The following is a 27,535-nucleotide window of genomic DNA, read 5'->3' on the forward strand; positions in this document are numbered from 1 at the left end:
CGTGTAGACGAAGGAGGGAATGATGCAGTACCATGCTTACTCCCCTCACTTGGAGGAGTCATCTTGGGCATCATTGTCATTATCACATAAATCACATTTATTTAAATGAAAGAATTCTGGCTTCCCCACATTCAGAACACAGTCTATCTGGTAGTTCAGACATGTTAAACAGGCATAAACTTGATAATAAAGTACAAAAAACGTTTTAAAATAAAACCGTTACTGTCACTTTAAATTTTAAACTGAACACACTTTATTACTGCAATTGCGAAAAAACATGAAGGAATTGTACAAAATTCACCAAATTTTCACCACAGTGTCTTAAAGCCTTAAAATTATTGCACACCAAATTTGGAAGCTTTTAACCCTTAAAATAACGGAACCCGGGAGCCGTTTTAAACACTTTAACCCCTTTACAGTCCCTGGTATCGTGCTTTGCTGAGACCCAACCCAAACCCAAAGGGGGAATACGATACAAATGACGCCTTCAGAAAGTCTTTTCTAAGTATCAGAGCTCCTCTGCACATGCGACTGCATGCCATGCTTCTCAAAAACAAGTGCGCCACACCCGGGCGCGAAAATGAGGCTCTGCTTATGCTTTGGGAAAGGCCCCCTAAGAAATAAGGTGTCTAATACAGTGCCTGCCGATATTATAATATCAATATACCCAGATAAAATGATTCCTCAAGGCTAAATATGTGTTAATAATGAATCGATTTAGCCCAGAAAAGTCTACAGTCTTAATAAGCCCTTGTGAAGCCCTTATTTACCATCGTAATAAACATGGCTTACCGGATCCCATAGGGAAAATGACAGCTTCCAGCATTACATTCGTCTTGTTAGAATGTGTCATACCTCAAGCAGCAAGGAGACTGCACACTGTTCCCCCAACTGAAGTTAATTGCTCTCAACAGTCCTGGTGTGGAACAGCCATGGATTTTAGTTACGGTTGCTAAAATCATTTTCCTCATACAAACAGAAATCTTCATCTCTTTTCTGTTTCTGAGTAAATAGTACATACCAGCACTATTTCAAAATAACAAACTCTTGATTTGAATAATAAAAACTACAGTTAAACACTAAAAAACTCTAAGCCATCTCCGTGGAGATGTTGCCTGTACAACGGCAAAGAGAATGACTGGGGTAGGCGGGAGCCTAGGAGGGATCATGTGGACCAGCTTTGCTGGGCTCTTTGCCATTTCCTGTTGGGGAAGAGAATATCCCACAAGTAAAGGATGACGCCGTGGACCGGACACACCCTATGTTGGAGAAAAACAGATTAAGCAACTGCCAAGGGGAAAAATAGTGCCCAAACATTTATTCACACAGTACCTCAGCAAATGAAAACGATTTTACATTCCAGCAAAAACGTTAAACATAATCTCTAGTTATTAAACAGCTTTATGTATTTCTTACAGTGTAATTCTAGTGAAGTACCATTCCCCAGAATACTGAAGTGTAAAGTTATACATACATGACATTATATCGGTATGGCAGGATTTTCTCATCAATTCCATTGTCAGAAAATAAAAACTGCTACATACCTCTATGCAGATTCATCTGCCCGCTGTCCCCTGATCTGAAGTTTACCTCACTCCTCAGATGGCCGAGAACAGCAATATGATCTTATACTACTCCGGCTAAAATCATAGCAAAACTCTGGTAGATTCTTCTTCAAACTCTGCCAGAGAGGTAATAACACACTCCGGTGCTATTTTAAAATAACAAACTTTTGATTGAAGATATAAAACTAAGTATAATCACCATAGTCCTCTCACACATCCTATCTAGTCGTTGGGTGCAAGAGGAATGACTGGGAGTGACGTAGAGGGGAGGAGCTATATGCAGCTCTGCTGGGTGAATCCTCTTGCACTTCCTGTTGGGGAGGAGTAATATCCCAGAAGTAATGATGACCCGTGGACTGATCACACTTAACAGAAGATAATTCCCCTCCTTTTGGAAATCACAAATAGATTTGAATAGAATCCTAGACCATGATTCTTTAGAGGTACTTTCATATAGAAAGGGCTAAAATTGCAATGCAAGAAAATGCCTTTCCATCAAGTCGCCACACAGATGGCGACAAACTCAGCAAAGAAGATTTTATTAAATAACCAGATCTTGGACAAAAAACAGTCTCCATAGCAACGATTATTCATCGAAAAATAATACATAATAAGTATATAACATACTGTAATTTGTAACAAAAACCAGAGACTGTAGAAGAATAAAAGGGCAGCATTACATAAATACCCGTACTAATTCAGATTAAGCTCCATGGCACGTAAGTACCATGCCAAGAGGTACTCTGTAAACAGACATAAGAATAAAGCAAAATGTTAAAATTGAAGCTCTCCATAACGGCATGGAATGCAAACTAGTCCCAGCACATAATACCTTCTACAAAACACATTAGGAGACCCCTAATACCTTAGCCCGCATCCTACTAAAAGAGAGGAAATAAGGATTGGAGCTAAATAAGGGCGCACAGTGTGATCGCCACTACAGGGGATATGTAAATTTGAGAGCTTCATGCTGATTATCGGCATTGAAATAGGCCACGCCCTACAAAAGCAGCCTCTCTGTCAACGCACTTTAAAAAAAAAAAAAAAAAAGCGCCATGTTGGCCAGTATAACACACTGAAATAAAAGCCCCTTTGATTCTGTCAGACCTGGAAACCCTGCGTCTTCGACAGGAGCTAAACATATAGAAGACTGACAAGCCGTAGAGCCTGACTCTTAACGCTATTGCATCCGCCAACAATGGCGGTTCCTAGTAGCCGATAGACATTAAATAATAAAAAATGAAATGCAACCCAGATCTCCTGGTTACTAGCCGATTTACACAAATCTGCTTCTAAAGTAGGAGAGGATTTCTAATACATAGTGGAGAGGGAGGGAAACAAATTTAACAGGACCTTCATCTGTTATAATGCCCCTTAGGTACAAACGGACAAAAACTGGTACAAAATCAGGCGCTCAAATTGACTGCGCCATAAACATCCTCCACCTATGCCTCATAATCCAATTCCTCTTTAACAAAGTATGCGATAACAAGAAAAGAGTGGGGGGAAATAGTTTGGGTGTGTATTGTTAACATGAAAAGAGTGGGGGGAAATAATGCAGTTTATTCCTCCATTTTATATTCAAATTATAATTCAGGTCTATATATCTTTAGTTTGGTAACTATCTTTCCTTAGATAATAGGCACACTGTATGGGGACCACTCATTACACTATAAGCTAGATAGTTACAATCTAGATATTACACTACAAGCTATTCACATCATACCTTAATATCTCCTTAAACTGGCAGCATTATCTTGTATTAGGAACATTGTAGATCCAAGACTTTAGTTCTCTATTCATTGTTTGTCAGATTTTTACCCCATTAAACTTATTTTTCCGCTTGGAATGAAAAGCTAATTGGCAGATTTTACCCACAGTCGTTGCTAACAAACATGCATATGTTACGAATAGGAGGATACTGCAAGCGTAGGGGACCCAATAGGAAACTGTGTTTCTCCGTTCCAGACTTGTGCAGTGAGACTTGCAGGGTGATTGGCCAAATCTTACGATTTTCACCTATCAGAATGTTTTGAACAATGACATGGGCGGCCACCCTTTACAAGCCACACAGCAGTGAGCGGTACGATAACAAACGAGGCTAAATGCAAAAAATTTTTTTAAAAAAAATAAAAAAATTTAAAGGTAAACTTTAAAAATTCTATCATTCACTAAAGCATATGATACGGACTAAAGTGTCCCTCCTAAATGAATAAAACATTAAGCACTTTCACACACAGCTGGAGCGATCGGCACGTTAACAACTACTTGTACACAGGTATATGTTTTAGCATGCACACAATCACAGCATGCATAAATTCATATTTCAGACACAATAACAGAACAAAGATCAACATTATTCGAAACTCTAAGAGTGTTAAGGTGTATTAGTTTTGGTTTTGTATATTTTGCATACTTTTTGTGAACCATGTACCGTAGAGATTCAGGTGTCATTTAATGATCATTTAATTGAATGAAAGCTGAGATTTTGGGCGTGTTGCCCCTGAACCAATGGTAACACAGATGAGGTTTTTAAGGCAGTAACTGTCAATCTGTTTTAAGCAGGCTAGGAGTAAGGCAACAGCCGAAACCGGTCAGCCATTGTTCATCTGTTTGTTACTTTTTCTTTTTTGTGTGTTCTTACCCGGGGTATTATACTCTTTTGCATTTAATAAAAATTTATATTTTTATCACTTCACCTGGTGCTCCTGTTTACACATTTTTTCTGCAGTATGCGATAACAAACCATACAGGAATTGATTGTGGGGATAAAATGACGCTCTGACACCCAGAACCCACATATACAGCCTGGGTTACCGTATAATTACCCGGCAAAGAGGTGTACCACCAAATTTGGAATTTTTTTTAGTTTCATAATTCACACACCCTACACCATGAGGCGCCCTTTTATTACCTTGTAGATACAAGTTTGTTTTCCCACACCTTAAGAGGAGCTGCTGCCCTGGTAACTAATGTTTTAGGATTAGATACAGGGATTTTTATTTTATTTAAAGTAGGGTTGCTTAGAATAGCGCACTCCTGTTTACTTTGTATATGAAGTGTCTGTTTAGAACCTGATCTAAACTAATCTGATGAGACCCGAGGCAATTCATCTTCAATTCCCAGAGTAACATTAATTCCTTTAATAAAATAAAAAAAAGAGCTTCAGAATCAAAATGACACTTGTGCATTAGTATCAGGAGTTTCCCCTACAGAAGCAGAGTCAAAAGTTAGTCATAGAGCCCTCGGGTGTCACAAAAAGCGTCTCATATATTTGTCCAATACAGACTTTACACAAATTCTTATCTTGCCAGCAAGGATTTGCACATAGGGAACAGGTAGGCATAGGCTGAGCTTCATGACTAAAGAAAAAGTACATAGCCAACCATAAATAAATATAATGTGCATATGATAAAAAATAGGCTAACATGGCATCAGAAAATATTTCATAATTGCAGCGCCAAGCCAGATTTCCCGCACGGCTATTGGCTAAGAGGTGGAAACCGTCACCTCTCAGCCAAATAGCTGAAATAGCATTCTGGCCGGTTGGCATCTAATATTAGGTTATGTATGCACTAAACAACACCAAAGACATTAATTTACTAATCTATTGTCTATAATTTATTGCCTATATTTTTTGTCTACAATATAAGTTAGTCATTTGATATGATCAGGTTGATAAATTTGTCCTATTTGTATGCCTTTTATGTACCTTAATATACCTAATCAATTAATTTTTTTAATGAAATAGAGTATATATTATTAAAGACATCCAATTATAAGAAGCAAATATTTGTTCAAACACCAACAATAAGAACCACTTTACTACTCGTTTCAATTTGATGTTTCAATTTGAACTTTTTATTCCTGTTTCACAAAAAGCGAATTTTTTTAAAAATGAGGATTCCGTTTACAAATTACATATTTCTAAACAACTTATGGATTCTTTTTTATGTAATATTGATATACCAGGTGTGAATATTGACAATTAAGCTTTATATTGACACAAAGGAGTTAATATGATTAATCACATGACGACCCACCTACTAACCTAAGGGAGTTTAAAAGGAGACACAAATGAGCTGACAGCATCTTGAAAAGGCTTGAATACCGATACGCGTTGATCTAGCCCTACAGCCGTTATTTACTGAACTAGGCTCCCAGGACCGCTGCATCTAACGAAGTTTGAAATAATAAACCTCAGTTAGTATTGGTACAGCGAGAGGAGCCATATGCACAAAGAATCTCAAAGGATAAACAGTGCGCGCACTTATTTCAAAATAAGACCTGAAGCTATTGGTTCTCGGAACCCATGTGATCCTACAGTCAGTCGAACAAACGGAACACCGACAGCAAGGAAGACACACGGAGGAAAGAAAAACTTGTATAAAGGTACTGTGTTATCACCTAACTTTAGGAATATTGAAGAATAACCGTCAGGAGAATACCAAAGGAGATATCCTGGTCTATTTGTTTTCTATAAAGTCCTCTGGTCAATTACAGCTACTTAAACAGATTACTCTGCAAATCTCGCTACAGTGTGTCCACTGCGACACTTACTATTTCTGAAAATTGGAAACAGGTTGTTACTACCTTGAGAGACTGAGACTGTTACACTGGTTCTTAAAAGTTGTTATAGTTAAGTTAATTTTATCTTGGTATTTACTCTTGAGTGATATAGTGATACAAGGGTATCACCGATGTTTCTTAGATTAAATGTTATTTTTTAAGGTAATTTATCTCTGCTGTTTTAGTCTTTATTAACTCACTGTTTGCTGCTATATTTTTATTTTTAACAATGAACTGTATCTAGCGATATAGATATATATATATATCCCTCAGTTTACACCGGTGTTAGGTTCCAGAAGGATAGGTTGTAAATCGAAAACCGTTGTAAATTGAAACCCAGTATATAATGTAAGTCAATGGGAAGTGAGAGAGTTAGGTTCCAGGCCCCTCTCAAAATTGGCATAAGTAACACCTAATACATTATTTTTAAAGCTTTGAAATGAAGACTGTAAAATGCTAAACAGCATTTTAAACCTAATAAAATAATCACACAACACAGAATATATAATTAAACTAAGTTAAATGAACAAAAAACATTTGCTAAACAGCATTATAAACCTAATAAAATAATCACACAACACAAAGACTTACTTGCATTTTTCAGCAAACCGTTTTTCGATGCATTCCAATCTGGACCGATTTATAGCCAGGAAGATCTTGTTCCTTTGCAAGCCGCTCGATAGCTCAGGTCTGGTAAACTGATTAATTTCAGCTTGCTGCAACACAAGCGGACAGATCCACCTACTGCTATTTTAATTCAATACACTGCTTCTCAATGCTTTTCAATAGCAGTCACATGACTGAAAAAAAGGTTGTTATTCTGAAACGGTGCAAATTGTACCGTTGTAAACCGAGGGCCACACACACACACATATATATATATATATATATATATATATATATATATATAGTATATAGTATATATATATATATATATATATATATATATATATATATATTTATATATATATATATATAGTATATATTTATAGTATATTTTAACACCAGTGTTATTTATTTAATTTTTAGATCAATTAGTTCAATAGTATTATTGTATTTTTTATGTGTATAATAAATCAGTATATTCGTTACTCTATCTGCATAATGGTATTTTATATTTTTAATACTTATTTTAACTCATAAGCTTTACTGGATAACGATAAGTTCACCTAGAACATTTTTCACCTTTAAACATATCACTGAAACACTTGGACACTATACACCCACTCCGCCCCTCGTATGGGCGTTATCCCAGTAATCCTCCCGATCGCCATTATCTGAGAAAGGGCGCCAGGAGCAAAGGCTAAACCCCAAAATAGAGCCCAGTCACCCTTGCACAAGTTAAAATACGTAACACCGCTGTCATCGCGGTAACGCTGCACACACTTACCCACACAAGTAGACTATAAGGGAGAACATAAAATCTCCTGGTCGCCATTAATAAAAATAGCCCCAGGGATCAAGCAGACCGACTAAACAGCAGCATGTCAATACATATCCCCTTTAGTTTCACCGGTAGCAGTTACTGTCTACTGTGCACCTCATTACGTAAGCATTACACAGATTCCCAGTCGTTAGCCCCCTTAGGCTTGTAGACAACAAATAAAGACATTATGCATCTCCCACATGTCTAAGCTGCAATGTCCATTTCTGTAAACAGATATACTGTCTCTTTCACCCAGTCAGCCTTTAATATTAGACCTGGAATAAAGACATGCCAGTTCCTAACTGCCTTAAAGTCCCTACAAAAACTAGGAGAATCTGAAAACAAATTAAATGAGGTTAGATGTAAATTTAAGAAAGTGCGCTAACTTTCTCTGAAATCTCTATCCCCAGAAAAAAGGTTAGCACTTACCTCATTTTCTGCCTGGCAGTAAGGCAGTTTCCAGGTTTAAGAGGTCCTCTCCCTCACAGGACCTGGAAAGAAAACGAAATTCCTGAATAAAAAATCCTTCAGGTTGTCATGGACAGGGCAGCATCAGTATGGAGGCGCAGTGAGAAATTATGTCCCACAATTTCCATTGCTTTAAAGCCACCAAAGCTCTCCTGTAGAGACTGAATGGACTACGGCTACACCCTAGCACAAAGCAGCACAATCTTGCACTACTTTAAAAAATAATAACGCTTTATTGAAGAATCTATACTAACACCTCACTGTACCTCTTCCTATCACTAAACGTAGGCAAAGAGAATGACTGGAGTGGGAGGGAAGGGGAGGAGCTATTTAACAGCTCTGCTGTGGTGCTCTTTGCCTCCTCCTGCTGACCAGGAGGTGAATATCCTATTAGTAATTAAGATGATCCGTGGATTCATTGTGTCTTAAAAAAGAAAAAATTCTGTGGGGAAAAGGAGGCAAACAAAGATGCCTCAATCCCAAGTGCTTCAGTTGAAAACCACATCAAGCATAAATTAAATTGTGCGCAAGAAAAAGACTGTCCTCAGACGAGACACCCCCGCAACATCCATACCAATGGTGTCACGGAAAGCTCCCACACAGAAACCAAAGGTATCGGTCGCCGCAGTCTTATGCCATATTATTGACCGGGGGTAAAAGCTTTCATGGCGCCAGAACACACTAACAAAGGCCAACAGGTAAGCCTAGAAATGGGGAACAAAAACTGCACAAAAAATAAACATGGGAAAGGACCTCTTAGCCCTGTCCACTATGAGGCTGGACAGAACTAGGCGGAAGAGGGGGTGGTGTCTGAGCTTCCTTTTATTAGGCAACTAGGGGAACGGGCCGGTTCTGTCCACGCCCCACTGGAGAGAGGGTCTCGCTGGTAAGTATTAAAAGGGGGGGTCAAAAATAAAGATGCAACATATGAGTGGCCAATTCCATTTAAGTACTTATTTTTTGACATTGATAAACATGTCACTCCTGCCTGCTTCACAAGGATATGCTGTCCCTGATGGTAGTCAGATTGAGGGGGAGCATGGCCAGTCTGAATGTTTAAACAAATACAAACAGAAAATTCCTTGTACATATATAAATTAGAAAAAACAATGTTAATCAGCACAAAAGATAAAATACATACAATAGAGAAAATAAAAAAAGTGCAAATAGTCACTAAAAACGAAAAGTTTGTCTAAAAAGATAAGGAGATGCTGCTGAATTCAATTGGAACATTTATTTTATTTGCTTGTTACAAGTTTTTTATCCTGTAAGTACATTATGTGTCATGTGCTTACTGTATATTTAAAATAACGTGAGTTGGAGTTTGCGCTGTGTTTTTATCTTTACAGATAGGTCTAAATGTTGCTGATTGGCCAACCTGGGTATGTGACAGAACACGCTTCCTGCACAGCTGCTGCTATAATGCAGCCGTTAACAAGAAAAAAACAGAATTTATGCTTACCTGATAAATTACTTTCTCTTACGGTGTATCCAGTCCACGGATTCATCCTTACTTGTGGGATATTCTCATTCCCTACAGGAAGTGGCAAAGAGAGCACACAGCAGAGCTGTCCATATAGCTCCCCTCAGGCTCCGCCCCCCCAGTCATTCGAGCCGACCGGTTAGGAAGAAAAAGGAGAAACCATAGGGTGCAGTGGTGACTGTAGTTTTACAAAAATAAATTTGAACCTGACTTAATTGCCAGGGCGGGCCGTGGACTGGATACACCGTAAGAGAAAGTAATTTATCAGGTAAGCATAAATTCTGTTTTCTCTTACATGGTGTATCCAGTCCACGGATTCATCCTTACTTGTGGATACCAATACCAAAGCTTTAGGACACGGATGAAGGGAGGGAACAAGTCAGGTAACCTAAACGGAAGGCACCACTGCTTGCAAAACCTTTCTCCCAAAAATAGCCTCCGAAGAAGCAAAAGTATCGAATTTGTAAAATTTGGCAAAGGTATGCAGAGAAGACCAAGTCGCTGCCTTACAAATCTGTTCAACAGAAGCCTCATTCTTGAAAGCCCATGTGGAAGCCACAGCTCTGGTGGAATGAGCTGTAATTCGTTCAGGAGGCTGCTGTCTAGCAGTCTCATAAGCCAATCGGATGATGCTTTTCAGCCAGAGGAAAGAGAGGTAGCAGTCGCTTTCTGACCTCTCCTCTTACCAGAATAGACGACAAACAAGGATGATGTTTTGTCTGAAATCTTTATTTGCTTTTAAATAGAATTTTAAAGCACAAACCACATCAAGATTGTGTAATAGTCGTTCCTTCTTAGAAACTGGATTAGGACACAGAGAAGGAACAATGATTTCCCCTGCTTAATATTCTTATTAGAAACAACTTTTGGAAGAAAACCAGGTTTGGTACGCAAAACAACCTTATCTGCATGGAACACCAGATAGGGTGAATTAAACTGCAAAGCAGGACAATTCTGAAACTCTTCGAGCAGAAGAAATAGCTACCAAAAACAAAACCTTCCAAGATAATATCTTAATATCTATGGAATGTAAAGGTTCAAACGGAACCCCTTGAAGAACTGAAAGAACCAAAATTAAGACTCCAAGGGAGGAGCCACAGGTTTTATAGACAGCTTAATTCTAACTAAAGCCTGTGCAAACGCTTGAACGTCAGGTACTGCTGCCAGACGCTTGTGTAACAGGATAGACAGAGCAGATATCTGTCCCTTTAAGGAACTAGCAGATAAACCTTTCTCCAATCCTTCTTGGAGAAAAGACAATATCCTGGGAATCCTAATCTTACTCCACGAGTAACCCTTGGATTCACACCAACAAAGATATTCCGCCATATCTTATGGTAAATCTTCCTGGCGACAGGCTTCTAGCCTGGATCATAGTATCTATAACCGATTCAGAGAACCCACGCTTAGATAGAATTAAGCGTTCAATCTCCAAGCAGTCAGTTGTAGAGAAACTAGATTTGGATGCTTGAATGGACCTTGAATTAGAAGATCCTGCCTCGATGGCAGTGTCCAAGGTGGAACAGATGACATGTCCACTAGGTCTGCATACCAAGTCCTGCGTGGCCACGCAGGCGCTATCAGAATTACCGAAGCCTTCTCCTGTGGTGGAAAGACATAAGCCAGATTGAAGGACCAAGGCGCTACTAGAAGCATCTATCAGTGCCGCCTTGGGGTCCCTGGACCTGGATCCATAAAGAGGAAGTTTGGTGTTCTGACGGGACGCCATCAGATCCAATTCTGGAATGCCCATAGCTGGGTCAGCTGAGCAAAAAACCTCCGGGTGGAGTTCCCACTCCCCCGGGTGAAAAGTCTGGCGACTTAGAAAATCCGCCTCCAGTTGTCTACTCCTGGGATGTGAATGGCAGATAGGTGGCAGGAGTGATCCTCCGCCCATTTGATGATCTTGGTTACTTCCTTCATCGCTAAGGAGCTCTTTGTTCCTCCCTGATGATTGATTGTACGCTACAGTCGTGATGTTGTCCGACTGAAATCTGATGAATTTGGGCCGCCGCTAATTGAGGCCATGCTTGGAGCGTGTTGAATATCGCTCTCAGTTCCAAAATGTTTATCGGGAGAAGAGACTCTTCCCGTGACCATAGGCCCTGAGCTTTAAGGGGGCCCCCAGACCGCGCCCCAGCCTAACAGGCTTGCGCCGGTCGTTACAATGATCCACTCCGGTCTGCGGAAGCACATTCCCTGAGACCGGTGATCCTGAGACAACCACCAAGAAGAGAATCTCTGGTTTTCTGGTCCAGTTGGATTTGAGGAGACAAATCTGCATAATCCCCATTCCACTGTTTGAGCATGCACAGTTGCAGTGTCTGAGATGAATTCGTGGCAAAAGGGACCAACGTCCATTGCCGCAACCATTAATCCGATTACCTCCATGCACTGCGCTACCGAAGGCCGAGCATGGAATGAAGAACTCAGCAAGTAGCTAAAAGCTTTAACTTCCTGACCTGCGTCAGAAAAATTTTAATTTTCTACCGAGTCTATTAGTGTTCCCGAGGAAGGGAAACCTTGTGAGCGGGGACAGAACTTTTTCGACGTTCCACCCGTGAGACCTTAGAAAGGCCAGAACAATGTCCCGTATGAGCCTTGGCTCTGTGAAGAGACGACGCCTGTATTAAGATGTCGTCTAGAGTAGAGGTGCTACTGCAATGCCCTGCGGTCTTAGTACCGGCTAGGGAGGGACCCTAGCACCTTTGTAAAAATTCTGGGAGCAGTGGCCAACCCGAAAGGAAGGGCCACAAACTGGTAATTCTTGTCCAGAAAGGCGAACCTTAGGAACTGATGGTGATCATTGTGATTAGGAATATGTAGGTACGCATCCTTTAGATCCACGGTAGTCTTATATTGACCTTCCTGGATCATTGGCAAAATTGTTCGGAATGGTTTCCATTTTGAATGATGGAACTCTGAGGAATTTTTAGATCCAGGATTGGTCCTGAAAGTTCCTTCCTTTTTGGAACCACAAACAGGTTTGAGTAAAAACCCAGTCCTCGTTCTGTCATTGGGACTGGATATCCTCAAAGCAAAGTGTGGAAAAACAGCACCAAACAGATATGTGCTTGTGGGGCACGGAACCCAGGATCTGCCTTATCCTGCAAATACTTCAAGTAGCAAAAAAGATTTGTTCCAGCCACCATAGTTAAAAAACCTTATTTCTTCATATAGGGTCTTTTGACAAACATACAACGTTTCAGACCTGCTATAGGTCCTTAGTCATGACTAAGGACCTATAGCAGGTCTGAAACGTTGTATGTTTGTCAAAAGACCCTATATGAAGAAATAAAGGTTTTTTAACTATTGGTGGCTGGAACAAATCTTTTTTGCTATTGGGACTGGGATATATCACTCCCATCTTGAGTAGATCTTCTACACAGCGTAAGAACGCCTCTTGTCGTGTCTGTAGACAGACGAGAAATGTGGAACCTTCCCCTTGGAGGGGAGTCCTTGAATTCTAGAAGATATCCCTGAGCAACTATCTCTAATGCCCAGGGATCGGGAACATCTCTTGCCCAAGCCTGAGCAAAGAGAGAGAGTCTGCCCCCTACCAATCCGGTCCCGGATCGGGGGCTACCCCTTTATGCTGTCTTAGTAGCAGCTGCAGGCTTCTTCGCCTGTTTACCCTTGTTCCAGCCCTGCAAAGGGTTTCCAGTTGCCTTGGGGCTGTGGAAGAGTTACCATTCTTCCTTTGCGGTCGCAGAGGTTGAAGCAGGAACCGCTCCTGAATTGCGAAAGAACGAAAATTAGCCTTGTTTTTTTAGCCTTAAAAAGGCCTATCTTGCGGGAGGGCATGGGCCTTTCCGCCCCGTGATATCTGAAATAATCTCTTCACTCAGGCCCAAAAAGGGTCTTTCCTTGAAAGGAATATTCAGTACTTTGTCTTAGACGACACATCGGCCAACCATGATTAAGCCAAAGCGCTCTGCGCACCATGATGCAAAACCAGAATTTTTTCGCTGCTAACTTAGGCTAATTGAAAAACGGGCATCTGTGATAAAAGAATTAGCCAGCTATAGCGCCTTAATTCTATCCATAATTTCTTCATATGAGGAGTCTCCGCCTGGTGCGACTCCTCCAGCGCCTCAAACCTGAAAGCCGCTGCAGTAGTTACAGGAATAATGCAGGCAATAGGCTGGAGAAGGAAACCTTGTTGCACAAATATTTTCTTTAGTAAACCTTCCAATTTTTTTTATCCATAGGATCTTGAACGCACAACTGTCTTCAATTGGTATTGGTTGTGCGCTTTGGCTAGTGGTGGAACTGCCCCCTCTACCTTAGGGACCCGTCTGCCATGCGTCCCGCCTGGATCAATAATGGGGGAACATTTTCTTAAAGATAGGGGGGGGGGGGGGAGGGACAAAGGGTACACCTGGTCTCTCCCACTCCCTATCCACAATATCCGCCACCCTCTTCGTGATCGGAAACGCATCAGTGTATACAGGGACTTCTAGAAACTTGTCCATTTACACAATCTTTTCTGGGACCTACCATGGGGGTCACTATCATCCAGCGTAGCTAAAACCTCCTTAAGCAGTACGCGGAGGTGTTCCAGCTTAAATTTAAATGCTAAGGAATCTTATTCTGCCCGCTGAGAAACCTTTCCTGTGTCAGAAATTTCTCCCTCAGACAGTACATCCCTCACTGCCACTTCAGAGTGTTGTGAGGGTACAACAGATAAATCATCCAAAACTTCTGATTGCTCATCCTCTGTTCTTAAAACTGAGCTATCACGGCTTTTTAGAAAAACTGGCAGTTTGGATAGAAATGCGCAAGGGAATTATCCATGACTGCTGCTAATTGTTGTAAGGTAATAGGGGCCAATGCGCTAGAGGGTACGTAGGCATCTGCTTGCTGCGGGCGTAACTGGTGTCGACACATGGGAGAGGGAAAGGAGGACTATCTTCGTTACCTTCCATTAAAGAATCATCTTGGCTACATTTTTAAGTGTCACTGCATGGTCTTTAAAATGTTTAGATACCTTAGCACACTTTTAAACACAAATGTAAAGGGGGTACCGCCATGGGCTATTAAACACATAAACAAGGTCTATCAGTAGGCTCAGACATGTTAAACAGACTTAGACAGCACTTAAATACAGTAAAATAAAATTTTTGAAAAAACGGTACTGTGCCTTTAAATAAATAAAAAGCGCACACTTTTTTACTAAATTTCCAAAAATCATCCAATCTAACCGGAGCAAATTAAAGCTGGCAACCGGTTAGTAAAAACTATAGCACCATGCCACAGCCTCTGCTGTGGCCCTACCTTCCTTGGGGATTAGTTTTAATAGAAAATAAGCCTCTCTGAAGTCCTCAAGTAATCTCTGGACTCTCACATGGAGCTGCATGAAGCTGTCCTGTAAAATCAACTGCGCAACTGAAGCGCGAATTTCAGCAGGCCCCCTCCCTCGTCACTCTGGGGATGTGGGGACTTCCCAAGCCAAAATAGGTGTCTAAATAGATGTCATGCGGAATAAACCCCAAAAAAAGTGTTTCAAATGTAATATAAACTTGTATAAATATCAGATTTTTGTAAAAAAAAATATTCGATTGCCCCCTTAACAGAGTCCACCAGTGTTTGAGCCCTTCCAAATAAGCCTTCCTTCTATACTAAGTCTCAGAATATGGCTTTACCTTTCCCACATGGGGATTCTTGTCAGTCTTCTAGCATTACTAAGTCATGACTGGAAAAAATGACTGAAACATACCTCAAAGCAGTTAAGCCTGCAAACTGTTCCCCTCCCAACTGAAGTTTTCTGATGCTCAAGTCCTGTGTGGGACAGCAGTGGATTTAGTTACAACATGCTAAAATCATTTTCCTCTCAGCAGAAATCTTCATCCCTTTCTGCCACAGAGTAAATAGTACAAACCGGCACTATTTAAAATAACAAACTTTGATTAAAGAAAATAAAAAACTACAATCTAACACCACATTCACTTTACCCTCCCGTGGAGATGCGGCAAAGAGAATGACCTGGGGGGGCGGAGCTAGAGGGGGAGCTTTATGGACAGCTCTGCTGTGTGCTCTCTTTGCCACTTCCTGTAGGGAATGAGAATATCCCACAAGTAAGGATGAATCCGTGGACTGGATACACCATGTAAGAGAAATATCACTTATTTCCCACAATAAATAACTTTAAAATTAGGCTGACTGACAATTTCAGCTCTTATTTCCCCATAAAAAGGAGTTACCTCTTTAACCCCTTAATGACCGGACCATTTTTCAATTTCTACCCTTAATGATAATGGCTATTTTTACATTTCTGCAGTGTTTGTGTTTAGCTTGTATGTTTCCTCTTACTCATTTACTGTTCCCACACATTATATAAAGTTTTTCTCGCCATTAAATGGACTTTCTAAAGATACCATTATTTTCATCATATCTTATAATTTACTATAAAAAAAAAAAAATGTAAAATATGAGGAAAAAAATTGAAAAAAAAAAAACACACTTTTTCTAACTTTGACCCCCAAAATCTGTTACACATCTACAACCACCAAAAAACAACCATTCTAAATAGTTTCTAAATTTTGTCCTGAGTTTAGAAATACCCAATGTTTACACGTTCTTTGCTTTTTTTTGCAAGTTATAGGGCCATAAATACAAGTAGCACTTTGCTATTTCCAAACCACTTTTTTCAAAATAGCGCTAGTTACATTGGAACATTGATATCTTTCAGGAATCCCTGAATATCCCTTGACATGTATATATTTATATTTAGAAGACATCCCAAAGCATTGATCTAGGCCCATTTTGGTATATTTCATGCCACCATTTCACCGCCAAATACGATCAAAATAAAAAAAAAACTAATTTATGTAAGAACTTACCTTGATAAATTCATTCTTTCATATTAGCAAGAGTCCATGAGCTAGTGACGTATGGGATATACATTCCTACCAGGAGAGGCAAAGTTTCCCAAACCTCAAAATGCCTATAAATACACCCCTCACCACACCCACAATTCAGTTTAACGAATAGCCAAGAAGTGGGGTGATAAAAAAAAGTGCGAAAGCATATAAAATAAGGAATTGGAATAGTTTGCTTTATACAAAAAAAATCATAACCACCAAAAAGGGTGGGGCCTCATGGACTCTTGCTATATGAAAGAAATGAATTTATCAGGTAAGTTCTTACATAAATTATGTTTTCTTTCATGTAATTAGCAAGAGTCCATGAGCTAGTGACGTATGGGATAATGATTACCCAAGATTGGATCTTTCCACGCAAGAGTCACTAGAGAGGGAGGGATAAAATAAAGACAGCCAATTCCTGCAGAAAATAATCCACACCCAAAATAAAGTTTAATGAAAAAACTAAGCAGAAGATTCAAACTGAAACCGCTGCCTGAAGTACTTTTCTACCAAAAACTGCTTCAAAGAAGAAAACACATCAAAATGGTAGAATTTAGTAAAAGTATGCAAAGAGGACCAAGTTGCTGCTTTGCAAATCTGATCAACCGAAGCCTCATTCCTAAACGCCCAGGAAGTAGAAACAGACCTAGTAGAATGAGCTGTAATCCTTTGAGGCGGAGTTTACCCGACTCGACATAAAGCATGGTGAATTAAGGATTTCAACCAAGATGCCAAAGAAATGGCAGAAGCTTTCTGACCTTTTCTAGAACCGGAAAAGATGACAAATAGACTAGAAGTCTTTCGAAGACTTAGTAGCCTCAACATAATATTTCAAAGCTCTAACAACATCCAAAGAATGCAACGATTTCTCCTTAGAATTCTTAGGATTAGGACATAATGAAGGAACCATAATTTCTCTACTAATGTTTGTTTGGAATTCACAACCTTAGGTAAAAATTCAAAAGAAGTTTGCAACACCTCCGCCTTATCCTGATGAAAAATCAGAAAAGGAGACTCACAAGAAAGAGCAGATAATTCAGAGACTCTTCTGGCAGAAGAGATGGCCAAAAGGAACAAAACTTTCCAAGAAAGTAATTTAATGTCCAATGAATGCATGGGGTTCAAAAGGAGGAGCTTGAAGAGCCCTCAGAATCAAATTCAAACTCCAAGGGAGAAAATAGACTTAATGACAGGTTTTATACGAACAACAAAGCTTGTACAAAACAATGAATATCAGGAAGATTACAATCTTTCTGTGAAAAAGAACAGAAAAAGCAGAGATTTGTCCTTTCAAGGAACTTGCGGACAAACCTTTTATCTAAACCATCCTGAAGAAACTGTAAAATTCTCGAATTCTAAAAGAATGCCAGGAAAAATGATGAGAAAGACACCAAGAAATATAAGTCTTTCCAGACTCTATAATATATCTCTCTAGATACAGATTTACGAGCCTGTAACATAGTATTAATCACAGAGTCAGAGAAACCTCTTTGACCAAGAATCAAGCGTTCAATCTCCATACCTTTAAATTTAAGGATTTGAGATCCTGATGAAGAAAGGACCTTGCGACAGAGAGGTCTGGTCTAACGGAAGAGTCCACGGGCTGGCAAGAGGCCAGCCGACAAGATCCGCATACCAAAACCTGTGAGGCCATGCTGGAGCTACCATCAGAAACAAACGAGCATTAATTCAGAATCTTGGAGATTACTTCTTGGAAGAAGAACTAGAGGCGGAAAGATATAGGCAGGATGATACTTCCAAGGAATGACAATGCATCCACTGCCTCCGCCTGAGGATACCGGGATCTGGACAGATACCTGGGAAGTTTCTTGTTTAGATGAGAAGCCATCAGAGTCTATTTCTGGGAGTTCCCACATTTGAACAATCTGAAGAAATACCTCTGGGTGAAGAGACCATTTCGCCCGGATGCAACGTTTGCGACTGAGATAATCCGCTTCCCAATTGTCTATACCTGGGATATGAACCGCAGAGATTAGACAGGAGCTGGATTCCGCCCAAACCAGAATTCGAGATACTTCTTTCATAGCCAGAGGACTGTGAGTCCCTCCTTGATGATTGATGTATGCCACAGTTGTGACATTGTCTGTCTGAAAACAAATGAACGACTCTCTTCAGAAGAGGCCAAGACTGAAGAGCTCTGAAAATTTGCACGAGTTCCAAAATATTGATCGGTAATCTCACCTCCTGAGATTCCCAAACCCCTTGTGCCGTCAGAGACCCCCACACAGCTCCCCAACCTGTAAGACTTGCATCTGTTGAGATTATAGTCCAGGTCGGAAGAGACAAAAGAATCCCCCTGAATTAAACAATGGTGATCTGTCCACCACGTCAGAGAATGTCGGACAATCGGTTTTAAAGATATTAGATTGAGATATCTTTGTGTAATCCCTGCACCATGGTTCAGCATACAGAGCTGAAGAGGTCGCATGTGAAAACGAGCAAAGGGGATCGCGTCCGATGCAGCAGTCATAAGACCTAGAATTTCCATGCATAAGGCTACCGAAGGGAATGATTGTGACTGAAGGTTTCGACAAGCTGAAATCAATTTTAGACGTCTCATGTCTGTCAAAAGACAGAGTCATGACACTGAATCTATCTGGAAACCCAAAAAGGTTACCCTTGTCTGAGGAATCAATGAACTTTTAGTGAATTGATCCTCCAACCATGATCTTGAAGAAACAACACAAGTCGAGTTCGTATGAGATTCTGCTAAATGTGAAGACTGAGGAAGTACCAAGATATCGTCCAAATAAGGGAAATACCACAAAACCCTGTTCTCTGATTACAGACAGAAGGGCACCGAGAACCTTTGTAAAAATTTCTTGGAGCTGTAGCTAGGCCAAACGGGCAGAGCCACAAACTGGTAATGCTTTGCCAGGAAAGAGAATCTCAGAACTGATAGTGAGCTGGATGAATCGAATATGCAGATATGCATCCTGTACTGTCTGCCAGTACCCAATTTGCCCCCAAAATAGTTTTGTTTTACTTTTTAGATGAAATACTTGTTTTCTGTAGTGTAGCTGCCCCCCTAAATGATCTACATCCCTCCCCCTCCCAGATCCCTTACTAAAGAACTAAGATCCCCCTGCATCTATATCGTCCTTTTTTAAACTTTCATATTCCACTGCATAATTTGGCGTGCACGCGCACATCCGCCGCCGACCCGCCCCCAACGGCCGCAACCGCCCCGCCCCTCCGGTCACAACAACCGACAAATGTCAGATCGTTTGACAAACTGAGGGTCATATAGCCAAAAGCTGCTCCCACCCACCAACGAATTTGTTAGCATCAATGGCCAATGCAGAGAGGGCCACAGAGTATGTAAAATAGTGGATTGCAGTGATGCCTCAATATTGAGGCATCACTACAATCCCTTGGAAGCAGCTGGAAGCGATCATGATCGCTTCCAGCACTTCAGACAACAGAGGACCTGTACCAGGGTACGTCATTTGTCATTAAGGGAGTTTTTTTCTATGACGTATCCTGGTAAGTCCTCTGTCATTAAGGGGTTAAATGCAAAAATAAACTCAATTCAGGCTAGGGCAGAACTATGGTTTACACTTCCATCCCATGAATTGGTAGAAACAGAAAACAATCCAAAAGGATGGCAAGAAGCCTGCCCACTGCTGGGGAATTTGTAACCAAATCCAACTAGCAAGAAGCCAAGTACATAAGAGAGTACAGTATACACAAAATTAAAAAAAAGCTTTATAAAACTGATTAGTAAGTTATTAAAATAATAAAAAAGTTTGCCTTATTTAGAAGTCCAAAGCCTTCTCCTAGCTTGAATACATGGCTTTAAGCTCCTCAATAAAATTTAGTGAGCAGAACTAGTTTTAGAAAAAAAGTTATGTCCCAAGAAAAAAAGTTATGTCCCAAGAAAAAAAGAAAATACAAGCAAACTAAAAGAAAAAAAGAAAATACAAGAAAACGAAAAGAAAACTAAGAGATAGAAACTTGCCAGTAGTAAGTTAACCAAAAGTATTTGTTTAAGAGCCTAAATATTAAAAACTTGAGTAAATGTATCTTGTTTATTACTAATAGATAATGTTTACGTACCTCTTATATCCTTTTCTGGAGATTCCTCAACAATGGAAATGTTAGTTGTAGATACAGAATGCCTAAAAACAAAATGACACCAAATGCTTTAAACAACCATATGTTTTGCACATGATCATTTATGTCAACAATTGTTAATTACTAAATACAAGTTTGAGTATTTTGGGAAATATATAATGACAAGAACTTTTGTACCACAACAATTTTAGTGTGTAGGCGTAGGCAAAGTTGGACAGAAAATGCAGTAAGAAAATGCTCTTATGCCGTATGGTATTTTCTTCCCACACCTATGTTCTTTTCTTGTGTAATACATGGTAGGGTCTTTTTCCTAAAGCTGATGAGCAGAGATTATTTTGAACAAGGGTTATTTCTAGGAAAAGAGCTACTTCACCTTACTGAAAAATGAGAAAATACAATCTTCCAGGACACCAAGGTCATATCTCAAGCAAACCTTAGAGAGAGGTCATGTCAACATGTATTTGTGCAAAGCTTGGAGTTTAGACTGGTTTGCCATCAAGCAAGCTACTAATTAAATATGCTCAAAGAACGTGCACCTGGGAGAACATTATTGGCGCCAATCTCATATTTGCAAATGCATGCTGGGGCTATAAAGCCCAAACAAATTATGCATTAAAAGGTATCCTCTTACACATTATGTGTTGTTTATAGGACAGACCTGAGCTGACAGCAATTTAAAACAAAGTACCACCAAATGCTGAACAATTACCGTCACTGCAAACCCATTTTACTCACCTGCCTTTAATCTGCTTATGTAGAAGTCTGTTTTGTTATTTGTTTTGCACAGGGGTTTCAGTTACTTTCTTTGTCAACAGTTTATAATCTAAAGACAAGGAGAAAAAAGATAAAGGTGCAATTAAATATTTATATGTATATATCATTAATAAAGCTAAACTAACAAACAAAAAGTAAATACTAAAGCAACAATCCATTTACCCCACACAAACACCCCTCAAAGTTCTCAAAGCATATAAATCGCCTGTCTGCCGCAGCTCGCCTCTGCGGGCTAAATTCCCCATGCGGAATCAGCATAGTACACAAGCGCTATTTTGCGCTTGCATGCAATTCCGCCACCCTGCCCCTCGGCACAGCCAATCACGCACGGGGCAGGAGCTATTAATCTTCCCCGGTCGGGTACGAGACCAGGGAAAATGAAATTCACTAACTTAGAGGTGGCAAAAGGTTAGGAAAGCAGCGGTCCTGATGTTAAATACCGACAGGCTGGTTCTCTTGTGATAAACTAGTCGTAGGGGGGTAGAAAGGCTTGCAAAGCCTTTGTAAATCGACCCCTAAATCACGCTAACACTTCTGAATAGATTTGGAATTAGCACCATATTTCATCATTCAATTAAAGCAAGCTGCTAAATGCAAATGCACAAACCCCAATATAAAGGCTGCACAAACTACAGTTTTCACACAGCTCAGTGTGTGGGCCTCATGGTTAGTACTAATAATAAGCATGTTTATAAGTAGCCAGATTTGTAAATGTGATTATTACATACAGTATATTTCAATTCATTAACAGTAGCCAATTGCTTTTTTTTTTTTTTTTTTATAAAAATTTGATTTGTATTTTTTTTTAGCATAAAGTGTTAATATAATGTGCCCCCCACCAGCCAATCCCACCATAGTTTGTCAGATGGCATTAAAAGGAGCAAGGACCCATGTTTTTAAGTACTGCCTGTTATTTGTTGAGAACTAGACCACACATTTTTGTTACTAAAAGAAACAAAACCAGTTTTAATGTTTTTTTTTTTTCTCTTCTTCTGATAGCTCTGTTATATAATAGCAAACAAAAAACGTTTCCTTTTAAAGAGTAGACGTTTGAATGTGTCTGTGCTTTTCTATGTACATTTAGCATACTAAACATATGAATATACTAACTCTAGGGTGGTGTTACTTGATGCATGTTGACTGTATCTTTTTGTGTAGGTAGGGCATAGAGCAAGAACACAGAGGTGTAACTATAGACCTCAGGGCCCCGGTGCAGGAATTTATTAAGGGTCCCCCTTCACACACACACACCTTTACAACCTCTCACAACCCAACTGAAAACATGGCATTATAGAAATTATCCATCTGAAGCCTCCTTAAACGAAGACTGATTGCCTAGTATTGGTATCTAGCAGGCAAGCAGTCTGTGTGTAGTGGTTGGCTCAGTGGCTCCAGAGTTCCACCAAAAGCATTGGCGTTCTCAAAGGAGATTTATTTTTACATCCATGGGGGGCCATGGGGCACTCTCAAAGCAAATATGTTTACATGCAGTCATCTTTTACAGAACTGCAGTGACAGTTTTGCTTCATTTCTTGGTATCCTTTGTTGAAGGCGCATCAATGCACTAATAAGAGCTAGCTGGAGGCATACATATGCAGCCATCAATCAGCAGCTAGTCCCCAGTAGTGCACTGTCTGCTACTGACACTACCCAAGTATGCTGTTCAACAAAGTGAATTAAGCAAATTAGATAATAGAAATATGTTGGAAAGTTGTTTGTTTAAAACTGAATGCCCTACCTGAATCATTAAAGTTTACTTTTGACTTTACTGTTCCCTTTTTAGTTATATTGTTCTTCTGCAATGCTATGTACACCACAATCATGAACCCCTTACTAAGCTTCAAGAAGCTAAATGAATAGAAAATGGTTTTAAATGGAATAGATTCTACACAAGTGTGAGAACTCGCTCATCACACTTAGGTCCTTGTGCAGATCTATTCCACTCCAAACATTCCAAGCAGTAAAAATGAAAGTGAAACCTATAATAATGTTATTGTTTTAGTTAAATGAATATGAAATGAATCTATTAGTTCCTTGGATAGCAGAAAATATTATATAAGGAAGTGTTTACAGTTGCACACACCGGGTACTTACAATAGCACCTGGCTGTCAATTTTCTGTGGAGACTACAGTACTGGCATATTACTGTACCTTACCGCCATCATGTGACTTGCTACGCTTATGCTTTAGAACCCTCCACTGCAGATACCGACTGACTTCTTGGCATCTTACTAGCCCTTTTTGAAGGGGAGGCATTCCTCTGAACAAATAAGTTTCTTCTTACTTTTGTTGCTTATATATATTTTAAAAAAGGAAAGAAAGAAAAAGAGTAATTAATATATTACAATCATGATCATAAAAACTGCAAGAAATAAATAAAATGAAAAAAAAAAAAATAATAAAAAAAAATGGATATCCAGCAACACTTCCACCCAAATGCTTTTAAAAAGTATAAGCAAATGTGCATATATTCCTATAGTTTACATTCTAAAAAACAAAACATAGATGGGTGGAAGTTGTACTGCCATTGATAGTGTGTGTATATATTGGGAGACACATTACAATCATGTTTACCAAGCCTTTAAGATATGTACATCACATAAAAACACAAGCACACATATAAATACTTATTTTCTCTATCACTATATACACAAACACACGGGGCAAGATCACGTGAGGCGTAGGCGGTTTTTAGTCGGTTATTGCTATTACATATACGGCATCCGCATATAAAACGCAGCCCGTATATTTCACTCGTTGCCCGCAAATTTTTACTTCCATAAGATAACATAGAACCGCGTTGCAAATCGGTATCACGTATTCAGCGCAAGGACTTGGAGAAATTTTTACTCAATTTTCACCTCGCCACACATAGGCAAGCCTTGCGCTGAAAACTTAAGGCAGCGTAACTCCCTGAAAATAATAACACCCAACGCACGCGCAATATCTACCTGTCAACCCCCACCGCAATAACTAATAAAACTATTAACCCCTAACCAGACATTCACCCACAACACCAACTACCTATCAACACTATTAACCCCTAAATGACCCCCCGCACAAACGCAAATAACTAATTTAATTACTAAAGCCCCCTAAATCCAACACCCCCTTAAATTAACCCCAAATACATAAAAAAAAAATACTAATTTACAATTAAAATAAAAAACATTACTTTAAAAATAAAAAAACTAAGTTTAAATTAATCTAAAATTACAAAAAAAAAAAAAAAAAGTCTACAATCACTGAAAAAATAAACACTATTATCAAAAATATTAAACCTAATCCCTATGAAAATAAAAGCCCCCGCAAATAAAACACCCCCTAATCTAAACTACCATAGCCCTTAAAAAGGGGTCTTTTTGTAGGGCATTGCCTTATGTTAAAACAGCTCTTTTACCTCTAAAAAATACTAAGTACCCCCCGCCATCAGTAAACCCCCCCAAAAATAAAATAAACCTAACACTAAAAATACCTAAACTACCCATTTTACAAGTGCCCATTAAATCCCTAATCTAACACCCCTCCCCCCCCCCAAAAAAAACAATTACAATCACAATTCCTGAGAGTCCTGCGGGTGAAGTCTTGCTCCAGGTGGTGAAGTCTTCTTCCAAGCGGGAGATCACTTCTTTCTTCATCCAGAACCAAGCCGGCGCGTTTAAATATGGCGTACCTTGGCGTTCCTATTGGCTAAAAAAATTCAAATCAGCCAATAGGATGTGAGCTACTCAAATCCCATTGGCTGATTTGAATTAGCCAATAGCATTCAGTAGCTCAAATCCTATTAGTTGATATGATTTTTTTCAGCCAATAGGAATGCAAGGTAGTCATAATATAAACGTGTACCTTGCATTCCATAGTCTGTGTACGGCTGCGAATCATATGAAGAGTACCTCCATGGCTCTGCGGTCATCTCCGTTCTGCGCCGCTGGATGAAAGAAAGAAGAGGTCCCTGCTTGGAAGAAGACTTCACCACCGTACTTCAGGAACCGCGAGTACCTATTTGGGGGTTATAGACTTAGGCTTTTTTTTTAGGGCTTTAATGGGCACTTGTTGAAAGAGCTGAATGCCCTTTAGGGGGCAATGGGTAGTTTAGGTATTTTTAGTGTTAGGTTTATTTTTTGGGGGGAGTTTGGTGGGTGGGGGGGTCTTAGTTATTTATTTTAGAGGTAAAAGGAGCTGTTAAACTTAGGGCAATGCCCTCAAAAGGCCCTTTTAAGGGCTATTGGTAGTTTAGATTAGGGGGAGTTTTATTATGGGGGGGGGGGCTATTTATATTTATAGGGATTATTTATAGGGATTTAATTTCTTCGTTTTTGATAATTGTTGTTTATTATTTTCTGTGATGATAACTTTTTGTAATTTTTGATTAATTTAAACTTAGGTTTTTTTTATGTTTTAAAGTAATGTTAAAGGGACATTATACACTCATTTTTTCTTTGCATAAAGGGTTTTGTATATGAGTCTATTTATATAGCCCATAAAGAAGTTTTAATTTTTTTTTTTTTTTTTAAATGTATAGTTTTGCTTATTTTAAATAACATTGCTCTGATTTTCAGACTCCTAACCAAGCCCCCAAAGTTTTATGAAATACAGTCAGCTATCTACTCCAGCTTTCTTCCTATTTGTGTAAAGGGTCTTTTCATATGCAAAAGGGGGGAGTGTCTTATTTCCCACTTGCAGTGGGGATTTCCAGCTAACCTTTTCAACAGAGGATAAACTGAGAGCTTCCAAGTAAGTTTTTAAACTGTTTTACACTGGATTTTTATTATCAGTATCTGTGCATCTTATTCTTTATAGTAGTGTCTATTACATGCAGTTATATGAAAATGTGTATACTGTCCCTAATTGCAATTTGGTATTTTTTAATTTTAGGTAATTGGGGTTAATTTAGTGGGTGTTAGGTTAGGGGGCTTAGTAATTTAGTTATTTGCGTTATGGGGGGGGGGTGGCGGTTAGGATTTAGATTTATTGCTTGTGAGGGGTTGGGTGTTTAGGGGTTAATAGCGTTAGGTGCGTTGTGGGGGGTTGGCAAATTAGGGGGTTAATAGTGGTATTAGATAGATTGCGATGTGCGTAGACTGCGGATCAGGGGGTTAATAGTTTTATTAGGTAGACTGCGATGTGGGGGGGGGGGGTTTAATATATTATTATTTCCGTTATGGGGGTTATGGCGGATATATGTGTTTTATGTGTCGGGTGTATTTTTGGGAGACAGGTTAGACTTTTACGGGAGATTTGAAAATTTTTATTTTCTAGGGTGACGGCAGTTTTTATAAAGTGTCGTAAGTCACTGGTGGACTCAAGAAATTTGTATTTACGCACATTTCTGGACTTCGCTAGTTTATGCAACTTACGGCAGTTTATGAACTGCCGGTGGGGTTTATTGATTCCCTGATGTGTAAGGTGAAATTAAGGGCGACGCGGGTTTCAGCAGTTATGCTGAAGCTGCGCCGTATATGTAATCTCGCCCAAGATTCCAGTTATGATGAGAGTCCAGCTAAAAAACAAAAAAAACAAAAACAAAAAAAAAAACAAAAAAAAACAAACAAAAAAAAAAAAAAAAACTCACACACACAAAAATAAGTTTTCATAAAAACAACAAGGGAATGTACTGATACCTTCAGCTTCTTTTTTGAGGTAACTTTAATTTTTCACCATTACAACAAGATTAGAATGAGAGTTCTCCTAAAGAAAAAAATTGAAGGAAAAATGAGAGATAAATGCACAAAATAAAATTGTTTTGCTAAACCAAGCTTTGTAGATGTGTGTGTATAGATATTCAACACAACAGGTTAACCAAATTTGCATTGCAAAAAACAAACAAACAAAAAAAAACACTTGGAAAAATGCTTTGCAAAACTTTCTATTCTTTCTTTGCACCAACAGTCAATGGATTACCTGAAAGATGCATAATTCATGAAGTGTGTTACTTATCATATTGTTAAAATAGGTCCTTGTGGGTTGCATGACTTTCAGCTTCTCTAATATTACAATTTTTATGGTCATAATTTCAAATGCATTTCTACTCTTTGTATACTCAACTAAACTAAAAACATTCATTTTAATTAACACATCAATATTGATAGTTCTCTATTAACAAAACACTCTGCAGTGCCAAGCTACGGATAAATAATAAACATTTGAGATTACAAATAAAAAGTTTAGCATCATAAAAGCTCTTACTTTATTCAGCTGTCGTTTGGGCATTTCAATTTGCCTCATCGTTTGTGATGATTCTGCTACACTTCTGTGCCTGGCTAAACGTACTTGACCTAAATAATAT

General features: G+C 39.2%; 1 protein-coding gene across 1 annotated transcript in view; it reads right to left on the minus strand.

Annotated features, from left to right (window-relative positions):
• TICRR (TOPBP1 interacting checkpoint and replication regulator) overlaps window positions 1-27,535 on the minus strand; it is a 132,068-nt gene that overhangs the window by 64,504 nt on the left and 40,029 nt on the right. Inside the window, 7 exon segments of the mRNA XM_053717667.1 lie at window positions 20,458-20,519; window positions 21,211-21,298; window positions 21,672-21,675; window positions 23,401-23,439; window positions 23,441-23,541; window positions 26,871-26,937; window positions 27,436-27,524. Of these exon segments, the coding sequence (XP_053573642.1) occupies window positions 20,458-20,519; window positions 21,211-21,298; window positions 21,672-21,675; window positions 23,401-23,439; window positions 23,441-23,541; window positions 26,871-26,937; window positions 27,436-27,524 (450 nt within the window).

Source organism: Bombina bombina, chromosome 6, assembly GCF_027579735.1.
Source record: "Bombina bombina isolate aBomBom1 chromosome 6, aBomBom1.pri, whole genome shotgun sequence".
NCBI lineage: Eukaryota > Metazoa > Chordata > Amphibia > Anura > Bombinatoridae > Bombina > Bombina bombina.